General features: G+C 40.4%; 1 protein-coding gene across 1 annotated transcript; it reads left to right on the top strand.

Annotated features, from left to right (window-relative positions):
• The first annotated feature begins 814 nt into the window (after positions 1–814).
• Positions 815–11,251, top strand: eif4eb (eukaryotic translation initiation factor 4eb). Its single transcript, XM_075448120.1, has 7 exons — positions 815–897; positions 2,068–2,171; positions 7,519–7,614; positions 7,707–7,770; positions 9,023–9,136; positions 10,355–10,494; positions 10,569–11,251. Exons 1-7 carry the CDS (start codon positions 880–882, stop codon positions 10,681–10,683), a joined length of 651 nt encoding a protein of 216 aa, XP_075304235.1. The 5' UTR covers positions 815–879; the 3' UTR covers positions 10,684–11,251.
• The last annotated feature ends 501 nt before the right edge of the window (positions 11,252–11,752 follow it).

The raw sequence follows: 11,752 nt of genomic DNA, 5'->3' as shown, positions 1-11,752 counted from the left end.
GAGTTTGGTTCTTTTTCCACTGAATTTTTTGAAGTTGAATTTTTTGGAAGTTGAATTTTTTCCACTGAATTTTTTGAAGTTGAATTTTTTTCCACTGAATTTTTGGAAGTTGAATTTTTTTCCACTGAATTTTTTTTAAGTTGAATTTTTTTTCCACTGAATTTTTTTTAAGTTGAATTTTTTTCCACTGAATTTTTTGGAGTTGATTTTTTTTTCCACTGAATTTTTGGATGTTGAATTTTTTTCCACTGAATTTTTTTTAAGTTGAATTTTTTTTCCACTGAATTTTTGGAAGTTGAATTTTTTTCCACTGATTTTTTTTTTAAGTTGAATTTTTTTTCCACTGAATTTTTTTTAAGTTGAATTTTTTTCCACTGAATTTTTTGGAGTTGATTTTTTTTCCACTGAATTTTTGGATGTTGAATTTTTTTCCACTGAATTTTTTTTAAGTTGAATTTTTGGAAGTTGATTTTTTTTCCACTGAATTTATTTGAAGTTGAATTTTTTTCCACTGAATTTTTGGAAGTTGAATTTTTTTCCACTGAATTTTTTTTAAGTTGAATCTTTTTAAGTTGAATTTTTTGAAGTTGAATTTTTTGAAGTTGAAATTTTTTTCCACTGAATTTTTGGAAGTTGAGTTTTTTTCCACTGAATTTTTTGAAGTTGAATTTTTTTTCCACTGAATTTTTGTTTTTACACTGTTGGTTTTTCAAATTCAGAGTCTGATTTTGATGCTGTAAAAAATCGATATTAGAAATTCGTATTCAAACTGATGGCACAGAAAAACTTCCATACCGCACTGCGCATGTGCGGAGCGGCGTCGTCACGTTCCGGAGCTCGGTCCAATCAACGGAAACTTTCCCAACAGAGATTTATAAGATGGCGACCGCCGAACCGGTGAGTGCTCTCCGTAAAAGAACATTTAAAAACATATGGAAGGAGGGGGTGGGGGCGTCTTCTCGGGTTGAAGACGGTGTTAAATTTAAAGTTTCTGTTTAACGGTCAAACGTTCTCTTAACGGTCGTCGACCGTTGTTACAACCGCACGTGCTGGTTTTTAGCAGTTTAAAACGTGTCTTCTGTGCCACGACCCTGGCGTAAAAGAGGAATGCTTGTGTACGGAGAGCTCCCAACTTTCGGGCTGACGTTTCAACTAACCGACGTGGTGTTCACTCACAAACTAAACGTCAATATGTCACCTATTAGCAGCGTTTCTGTTGCTTTTGCGTTTGCAAACGGACATTTTAGAGAATCGAACTTTGTCGACGTTGATATCCGTTGGATATTTGTGGAATAATTTCTCTTTTTTTTTCTCTCTCTCTCTCTTTTTAGAAATAATGGTTTTGTAGTTTACAATTCCAGTTGTCAAAACTGCTCGGGACTGGTCTCTAAGTGACCTCTGCGATGCTTGCAGCTGCTACTTTTAGTGGCTTGAATTACATTTAAACAGACAATTTGGTGTATTTGACTTTTTCCTCCCCCCAAAAAAGAACACGTGTATTAAATTAAATGTTATTTACCTGGCTCGTATTGTTTTATTTTAAAGTCGTGTTGTTGTGAACTTTCTGCTAAGCAACAAATCATTCAACTTTAAAATTATTTATATGAATGAAAATTAAGTTTAGTAGCTCCAGTAGACGATCTTCCATCTCTTGAAATGACAAATAAATGCCCCCGAGTTGTTTTCCCAGAGCTAGCTTACTTTAAAAGGCTCCTGGCTAACGTTAGCTTGAGTCAGCTAACCAAACAGTGGCTTCATCCCACCGAAATGTGTTCCAGATGTTCATATTAGGCTTTCATTTGTGAGCTTTTCCGGCCTTGGATTGTATTTTTAATTCTCTCATGCCATTACTGCATTGTTTAAGATTTAAACAGATGTCTTTTTTACATTTTTTCATTAATTTGTCACTATTAAAGTTAGCATCTTTGGCTAAATAGTTCAACAAATCTTAATATATGTAATGAAACTGTGGGAAATGAGGCATTGTTTCCCTTTTAGATGTGGAAACCTAATGCCCTGTTTGCTTATGCAGTCTGTTTTCTGCTCTTCAACGTGACTCTTGTGTAGGAACCCAGCTCGAGTCCGACCCTTCCTGATGAAGATGGAGCCGAGGAGACCGGACAGGAGATCGTGAGCCCTGAGGCCTACATCAAACATCCACTTCAGAACAAGTCAGGCTCTGCTAATTATTAAAAAAAATAACGTAGCACTCGCATTTTAGTTGTTTATTCGGCTTACTTCACAATGAAAATGAGCTCATCTGTTACGACACAAACTCTTCATTTAAACGTAAAGAGTTCATTTTCAGCTAAATAATTGCAGCTACACAGTTAAAACTACATCCAAACAAACAGTCGGTTTCGATCCTAAAAAAAAAATCCAGGACTGAATTCATTACTAAGTCCATTTAGTGTCATAATGTTAAGTGCTTTAAGTTCAAAGCATCTCCCATGGAGCCAGTAAAGGGGTTGTATTGCATTTATTAACTGCTTTACCCATATTACTCTGATTCTGTTTGTCCAACATGTGCTAAACCTCAGCGACAGGTTCACACATGGGTGGATTTACGGTTTATAAAGTCCTTCATTAGAGTTTCCCTCCCAGTTTTGGGAAGATTGAATCATTTGGTGTTGCAACAAGCACAATTACCACATCTGTACACGTCCAGTGTTGTCAGGGTTCGTACGGTCATGAAAAACCTGGAAAAGTCATGGAATTTTAAAATGGTCATTTCCAGGGCTGAAAAAGTGCTTGAAAAAAATAAAATCGCAAAAGTTTTGGAAAAGTCATGGAAATTTGTAACATTCATATTTTCAGGTCGTTCATTTATGCTGAGTTTGAAATAATGTATATGCTTTAAAAAGAAATACGCGCAAATTATAAGCAGGCATACGCTGAATACTACTGAAAAGTTCGTTGGCCATAGCAACCATAGACGGCCAGCAATCGAATAAACCAATGAAGTGAATCAATCCTGTGAAAGAATGAAAACAAGTGAATGAAACCTGCACTCACCCATTATGAAGTTAACTCTGCCAGCCCCTCCATAATCTTGCCCCTGCTCAGCCAACTCCTTGACGTCGGGTATGGTTGCTAACGTTACGGCGGCTAGCATTAGCAACGAGGCTGCTAGGCATGCTAAATCGGTAAGCATGAGGCTACTGAAGAAAGCTAGTCTCTTTAGCTACGTTATATTATCATCTTTCTTCTCGGCTATAACCTTTGTTTACGGCCACTGGCCCTAACCTGACGCGTTAGCTGTCAAATCACCGGAAGTTTTCACCGGAAGTACTGGCGCACACACAAAAGCTCTCTCCAGACATATCTTTCTTTCATTCCGCCCAGATGAAATTTAATGCCACTCTTCGAAAATCGGCGAAATTTAAGACATTTTAAGACCTTAAAAAACGTATTTTTTATTTAAGACTTTTTAATACTTTTTAAGGATCCGCGGAGATCCTGTAATGGCGGTATGGACAGATCCACTTGAGGGATGGGGGCGGGGGGCGCAATTGTAACACGCACCTGCTTCTGAACTTGAATCTATAAATGTTTATTCTTTTAATCAAACTATTGTCTCTCATTCATTTGTGTCATTTGAGATAATACTGTATGCTTTGGAATTCTCATTGTTAGTTTTAATACAACATTTGATCTCTTTTTGATGTATACACCGAGTTTTCACCAAATGTTTGGTCATGGAAATTTTGTTTAAAGTCATGGAAAAGTCATGGAAATCTTTTGGTCAAAATGTGGATGAACCCTGTGTTGTTAACCATGATTTCTTTTACCCTCGACGCTGTTTCTGTGCATAAGTTGTTTGTAGGTGCTCCCCTAAAAGAGATGTGTGTAAGGAGCTTCCTTTTGATTTAGACTTTCTTCCTTTTGCCACGGCACATGTCCTGAGTCCAAAGATCGAACAAGGGACCAGTGTCATCTTGTGATCAGTATCAGAGCAGCAGAACTTACTGATGATTAGTGCCTCTGTGAGAAAGTTGATAAGATCATGTTTTTGGTTGTGAAAAAAGCAGCTAACCTCTTCAAGAGTGAGGCGTGGTTTTAGGATGTGAAACAAACTCGTATGACCTCTTTTTACCATCTTTAAATGAGAATTAAATAGTTTTTTTCTTGGTTGTTGTCGTCCAAAATGGAATTAAATTAGTTGCACACTGAGTCCTGGTGTTCATCGGCAACCGAAAAATGAGGAACTAGAAAGCTGCAAGCAGCTGTATGCGGGACCGAGATGTGCGCACGTTGGGGTATGCGCTGGACGCCGTAGTCGCGCAGCTCTGCCCACACGCACGATACCCTCTGCGTACGTACGAGCACATAATAACCCCAATGCGGAGGGGTTTTTGAACATTTCTAGCGGGCGCCACTGAGCCATTTAGCTCCGCCCACACACGATACCCTTTACATACGTACGAGGTCGTCAGGGTGGACGTGTGTGCCAAGTTTCATGACTTTGTGATGATGATAAGGCTTTCAAATCACAAACGCCATCACACGATTTTCACCGCCTGGCCACGCCCACACCGTTCAGAGTTTGGGAATGTTTCTCCATGATTTTTTCCCCCCATGTCTTAAGAGTAACCTGGCCAAGTTTGAAGCTTTTTGCATTAAATACGTAGGAGGAGTTCGATCAAATGCAAGGTGTGGAAAAAAAAAAGACGTTTCCAACCACCAGCAGGTGGCGCTATAGGTGGATGTCACTATTTTATATGTACGCGTTCAGTCTGGGTCCAGCATTCACCGTATGGAGTTTGGGACAGATTGGATAATGTATGTGGGAGTTATAAGCGACTTCATTTTTAGTGGCGAGTGATGGCGAGTCATCAAACTTTGAGGCGTCGCCACGCCCATGCCCTTTAATTTTTGAAAAAGTTGCCCAATAATCCCCTCCCCCCCCATGTCTTAAGAGTAACCTGGCCAAGTTTGAAGTCTGTAGCATAAAATCTGTAGGACGAAGTTCGATCATATACAAGGCGTGGAATCGGCCAAAAATGGCACCAAAACGCACTTTCCATCCAAAATGGCCGCCTTCCTGTGGACGTGGGACCATGGCAGCCTGAGACTTTTTTGTGCGTCTGGGCATGATGAATGACCGTACCGAATTTCGTCGTCCCACGCTAAACTAACCCCAATGTGGGGGCCATTTTTAAGCATCTTAGGGGGCGCTACAGAGTCAATGAGCCACTCCCAAAAATATAAAGTTTAGATTCTTTAATGTCGTCGACTGGCAGGTGGCGCTCGCAAAATTTCCTGAGTTTTCGAGCACCTTTTGCAAAGAAGAAGAAGAAAGAACTCCTACAGATACATTACCGGAATTTGTGCAGGAAGTTGACGTTTAAAGCCAAAAGAAAGTGTGGTTGAATAAAAATGAGGCAGAAATGTCCGTGTTCCCGGTCTAACCGCCCACCTGAAACACCGATGACCTAAAGCTGCACAGCAGGTTGTTCGGGTGCTGAGCAGCAAAATAATCTGAACTTAAATGGATAAAGTCACTGATTATGTTTTGTTCCGCGCTGTGCGTCTTCCCCTCTGAGGCACATTTACCTCGCCAAAGACGGCCGACGCCGTAAAACGTAAATCACGGCTCGCATCCTCTCGCCCGCAAACGATTTTCCCTCCATATAAGAGATCTACTCCTCCCTCGCCGCTCATCATCACCTCTAACAGGCTTTTGTGCTGGCGGTAAAGGGGCCAGAGCAGTTAAAAAAAACAGCTTATTGGATGTTGAGATAAAAAAAAAAAGAGGAAAGAAAAAGCCTCCAACTTCCAAGAAAAGATTGAAGATGTGTCACACTTGTGTTGGCGCCCGTAAACGGAGCCGCTCGTGTACAAGTGAGACAGACATGAATCGACCATTCACCCAAAATAATGAGCGCTGTGTTCCCAAGAGGAGGCCGAGCCATTTTCAGAGCCGTCTGCAGCATCAAAACATGTTGCAAAACCCAAATGGAAGCACAGAATCTTCCTTTTACCGCACCAAAGGTTCGGCTCTACCACCGGCAGCTGCTTTAGATCCTCCAGTTTTTAGCTTTTAAGTGTTAGAAATACATGCAAGGTGAGTTACACAGCAGTGAGAATGCTTATGAGCTGACCGTGCTAAAAAAGCTGAAAATAGTTCCATTTTAGCAGTAAAAACTGTTGCTGAGGTATTGGTTGAAGGAATTTTGTGATTTTTGTGAACTACCAAACTTAACATTGGAGTTGGTCAGAGAATTTGAGAGTTTTTGATCTGAGTTCAAGGCTCATAGCTGAAATTCTGTAAATGTGAGCTCTTTAGTAGTTACATTGGCTGAAAGAGGACAATGTTTCCTACATTTTAAGGTATAATTTGTTTCTCTAAGTTAAACTGTATGAAAGTTAGAGGAATTTGTTTGAAAAAACTGAAAAAATTTGAAACTTATCAGCACGCACTCAACTGTGTGCTCATTCATGAAAATCAAGAAGGAGCAAAATGTTCATGTTTTAGAAACTGTCACGTTTCAAAATTGGCTGAAGATTTGAAAAAGCTGAAATAATTGGTAATAGCTGAATGTCTTGGGACCCATTTAAAGTTTAAATGGTGTCTCTAGCTGAAAGCATGCAGAAGTAGTTGGAAAGATGATTTGGAAGAGCTGAAAGCAGTTTGCATTCATTTGAATGACGGAAAAATTTGAATAAAAGTTGAATATCTTAAAAAGTGTAAAAGTTAAAAACACCAAAACTGATAGCAGGAATCTGCTGAAAGAGCTGAACGTTTTGATCCCAAAACTGTAGAAATAGCTGAAAGTATGCAGGAGTAGTTAGGTGCCGAAAACTGGTGGAATAATAATAATAAAGAGAAACAGGAACTTAATAGTGAGAATGCCTTAAAGCGTTCCCACAGTGAGTTTATGTGCTCAGCTGGGAGAGTGGGACTGTGTCTGTCTGCGATGGTTCGGGCTGCCTCGCATAACTTCCATCTTTGCTGAATACAGATAAGCAACGACTGAATATTTTATGTATATTTAAATTCCACAAGGATATTTATGTCCAACAAGGTCAGATGGAGAAGCCAAACTCGGTCAAGTTTGATCCTTAAAACCTCGGCGGGGTTTAACAGCGCAGCAGGAGGATGAGGACGGGAAAACCTACAATCAGCCCAACTTTCTGCTCTTTATTCTCAGTCTTTAAAGCCTCAGATTATGGCCCAAAATTCAAGTTAAAAAGGAAAACACACACACACTCACTCTGCCTTGTTTTCGACAGTTTGCTATGCATATTCAGCTCAACTGAAGGGAATTCAATTTGCATCCAATGACTTATTCCGTCCTTCTCTGGCATCTATTTGGACGGCTCGACTGTGACACAGCGGCTGCTTTATTTGCTTTTTCCTTTATTATTCCTCAGCTTGTTAAGTTTCAGGCAGCCGGAGATCTTTGGGGTTCAGAGTTGAGCTGATGTGTCATCCTTTTTAGTGACTTTGATGCCTTTTTGTTTGGATTTCACTACATTTTTTCTTTTTTTCCTTTTGTCCTGTTTCGAAAACAGATGGTCTCTGTGGTTCTTCAAGAATGACAAGAGCAAAACATGGCAGGCCAACCTGCGACTCATCTCTAAGTTTGACACCGTTGAAGATTTCTGGGCGTAAGGAAGCAGTAAAAGTCTTGTTTTCGTTACTTCCTCTGAGAGACCGGAGCAGGAAAATGTCACAGTTAGACGTTTTTTTTCTGTTTCAGCCTCTACAACCACATCCAGTTATCAAGCAACCTCATGTCGGGCTGTGACTACTCACTTTTTAAGGTACGTTTGGTTTCCTCACCTGGACTGGAAATAGAGTAGAACTACTTTATTCATCCCAGCTGGGAAATTACTTCGCAGTTGCAGCGTACAGACAATAAAAATAAAAATAAGTGCAGCAGAAAAGTGCATTAAAGTTCAGTAAAAATGATCTTTTTTTGGTCACTTCTGCATGCCGTTACACTCGGGGTCCTTTGTAGTTTCCACAATCGTGTTCCCAGTGTGTGTTTTTTTTTGTTTGTTTGTTTTTTTAAACATATTTTTATTTAATTTTTTTTACTATAAATATGTTTTATACTGCTCAGATGTCAAATTCTTATTATTTTTTTTCTTAAACGTATTTTTCTTATGATTTTTCATTGATTTAAACATGAACATTATATCCCCTGGCAATAATAATAATAATTAAAATAAATAAACACGGGGTGGTCTGTGGCGTAGTGGGCTGAGCAGGCGCCTCATGTACAGAGGCGGACGGCCCTTTACTGCGTGTTATTCCCCCTCTCTTTGCTTCCTGTCTCTCTCCACTGTCCTATACAATAAAGGCATAAAAAAGCCCCAAAAAGTCATTAAAACAATAAATAGAATAGAATAAAAATGAATAAACAGAATAAAACAAACAAAATGATACTAATGTCGATAAATAATAATTAATAAAACAAAATTACATTCCAATAGGGTCACAGCAGTACACAAATTGCAGAACTTGTACAGTTGATCACAATTCAAGGTTGTTTCCAGAAAGTCCGTATAAGGTCTCCATAAGTGAGCAAAATTTCACTTTTTCTTTTTGTACACTATATTTCCAAAGCGAGACAGGACATCAGTTCTTTTGTCCACATTCCAATAGGTGTCATATGACACCCGAAAGTATTTTATCTGCACTCTTCACTTTTAAATTAATTAATTAATGATTATTTTTAATTCTTTTAATTTTATTATTATTATTTTAAATGATTTTATTGCCTTCTTGTGATTCATGTTGCTGTAAAGCACCTCGAGTTACCTTGTGTACAAATTGTGCTCTACAAATAAAATTGCCTTGCCTTTAACACCACGTAAGAAAATATAAACGGTCCGACCGAATGGACCGAGTCTGGCCCAGATAAAGGCTGTAACTTAATTCAACTTATTTTCCACCATAACTGGACATGTTTTGACGACTTTTTGAGTTGGAAATGCAGCTTTTCTTGCCTCTCTGGAGGCTTCGGTGGAGTTTTCAGTGTGTGTTGACCGTTTAAACCCGTTGCTGCAGGACGGCATCGAGCCCATGTGGGAGGACGAGAGGAACAAGCGTGGCGGACGCTGGCTGCTGACTCTCAACAAGCAGCACAGGAGATCGGACCTGGACCGCTTCTGGCTGGAAACTGTAGGTTTGGCTGTCCTTTGTGTCCTTTTTTCTTCCTAATGAAGAGCCTCCATCAGCTGATGGCTGCTGTCATTAACCACGCCGCTCCATCATGGCAGAAATGTGTGATTTCAGGCTCTTCTGCCCCCGAGCCGCAGATCAGAGGGGTTTTATTCTTGTTGCCATCTGTTTCGGCCGTGATTTCTCCTCTGTACCGCTGGCTTTCCACTGTGAGGGATCCCGGCCCTGTCGAATCAAATTAGAGTCATTTGAATTCGCTGCTGGTTTACTCGGCGATCCCTTTCGCTGCTCTTAAGGTCACTGACAGAGACGCACAGACGCTGCTGTGTGTCGCCCCGCTGAGCAAACAGAACTGACTGTACTGTCAATACTGTAGCTTCAGCTGGGTGAGTTTCCCCTGGAGCCACACCATTCAGCGTCGTTTTACCTTCTTTTTTAAGGCCGAGTTGCTTAGATTTTGATCTAAAGTGACGGATAAAGTGAAAAGGTCTTCATGCGTTCCCCTAAAATGTTTAAAAGTCCTCTTTAAGGCCAGAAATATACCGGTTTATTAACCAGATGATAGTTCCCCACAAGCTTATCTTCACATTTTTACTAGGGCTGGGCTAGTTAACTCGTTATTATCGCATTAACTTGTTAATTATTTAACGCCGATAAATATTTTGTCGCGCATTTTTTTTTTTTTATCGTTGCTCACAGGCTTTTAAACTTTAGCAACATTTGAAACATTTTCAGGAGAGAAAGTAGTCGTTTAGATCCCCAACGTGTTGAAAACCTGACAAAATACCGGCTGTTTACAATTTTGTTCCCACGAATTCGGCGCTACTAAAGCTAGCCGCAGTGAGCAACGCACTTCCTGTTATTTTCACAAAATAAAATACCCGTTGCCTTTTATCATAGGGAAAGCCATTACGATACAATTGGTGCTTTTGTTTTGAAAACAGGAAGTGAACCTACCCTCATTGTAGCTAGCTTGAAACTGCCGTTTTGACAGGAAATGACGATCGGCGACGTCACGTTACGTTGCATCTTGGGTAGTTTGAGGATGAGTAGTAACCTCATGATGCATACCCAACATTTCAGAGAATCTAGTATGCATCCGGGAACTTCTCGCTTACTCAAACTCGCATACTAACTCAAAAAGTTAGTAGGAGAAGTATGCGGTTTGGAACACAGCCTCAGACGATAGCGTTTCTTCTTCTTCTGTCCTTTCTCCAGCTCCTGTGCCTCGTCGGCGAGGCCTTCGACGACCACAGCGACGAAGTCTGCGGCGCTGTGGTCAACATCCGGAACAAAGGGGATAAAATAGCCGTCTGGACGTCGGACTACGAAAACCGGGACTCCGTGACACACATAGGGTGAGGCGCGTCCTCGTTTTTAGGTGCTTCTAAGTCTCGGCGCCCTCTCACGATGCTTTTCTTCCCGCCAACAGGAGAGTTTACAAGGAGCGCCTGGGACTCCCCATGAAGATGACGATCGGCTACCAGTCTCACTCGGACACGGCCACCAAAAGCGGCTCGACCACCAAGAACAAATTTGTTGTTTGAGCGGTGCCCCCCCCTCCTCCCCCCTCTTTGTGCCTCTGTTCATTTTCTGGTCTTATGTGTTGTCGGTGCAGAAGTTTACTTTGCTGCAAAGACTCTGCGGAACGCAATCTGAAGGAAGAGAAGAAGAAGAAATCTCAGACTTCACGCCAAATGTTCCAGAAAGACCCGGAAAACAGATCCTTACAAACCCTCCACAACACTAACGATAAGCGGGATTAATACGAGATATTCAGAGTGCTTCGTACTCTTAATTAAGAAATTCTGATGATTTTTATTATTTTTTTTATTTCAATTTTTTTTCAGGGAATCCTTAAATGCAAAAACTGTATATTTCTCCCTTTTTTTTTCTTTTTTTTTTTTTACAGCATCACTGTTTTGCTGTAGTCCTTAATGACATTAAACACTTTTAATTTATTATATTAATTTGCCTGCATATTATTCTATAGTTAGACCTTTTTGTTTTATGCTTTTTTTTTTTTTTTGTTGCACGTAATCAACCTTTTTAAAGTATTTCATGACTCATATACATTTGAGTGTTGATGTAATTAAAACACTGGTTTTGCAATTATTAACTGTGAAATTGTGGAATGCTTTCTGTCTTTTGCACGAGTTTGGACGCAACTTTTGCGGCGGTTGCCGTTGTCGTAGCAACCCGACACCGGCGGGCACAACAGGTGCTCCAACATCCCGACTCTGAGGGGGAATTTAAAGCAGATAAGATCACTCTGAGAGCTAAACTCGCACCATCCGTCACCCTGAGAGCTCTTAAAATGTCAGCATGAAGAAGATGTTCAAAGAAAAGGTTACTTTTTCAGAACATGGCGTCCCGTCTTGGGTCATCGGCACCGGAAAAGCATGAAAAATGTCACCGCGGCCTTGACAAATGTCATCACATCATATCGGATGTTTTACAGATCCCTGCTGAGGTTCAGCTTACTTTAAAGGTGCCAAAACACATAAATACAGAGAGAAGTTCAATCTAATTCTATACGATCCATTGTGTTTCCACCTCCTGGTTCTGAGTGAGCACAGTGGGACGAAGAGCTCCTTTTTAACAGGAGAAAGCAGC

The sequence above is a fragment of the Odontesthes bonariensis genome, chromosome 17 (assembly GCF_027942865.1).
Source record: "Odontesthes bonariensis isolate fOdoBon6 chromosome 17, fOdoBon6.hap1, whole genome shotgun sequence".
Lineage (NCBI taxonomy): Eukaryota > Metazoa > Chordata > Actinopteri > Atheriniformes > Atherinopsidae > Odontesthes > Odontesthes bonariensis.
Note: the sequence above shows the minus strand (reverse complement) of the source record. Positions and strands in the feature narration are given on the sequence as shown.

Excerpts from the sequence above, each read along its gene's own strand:
- eif4eb (XM_075448120.1), top strand. Across the intron at positions 7,771-9,022 it reads GTGACTACTCACTTTTTAAG|GACGGCATCGAGCCCATGTG; the intron begins GTACGTTTGGTT and ends CCGTTGCTGCAG. Across the intron at positions 10,495-10,568 it reads GACTCCGTGACACACATAGG|GAGAGTTTACAAGGAGCGCC; the intron begins GTGAGGCGCGTC and ends TCCCGCCAACAG.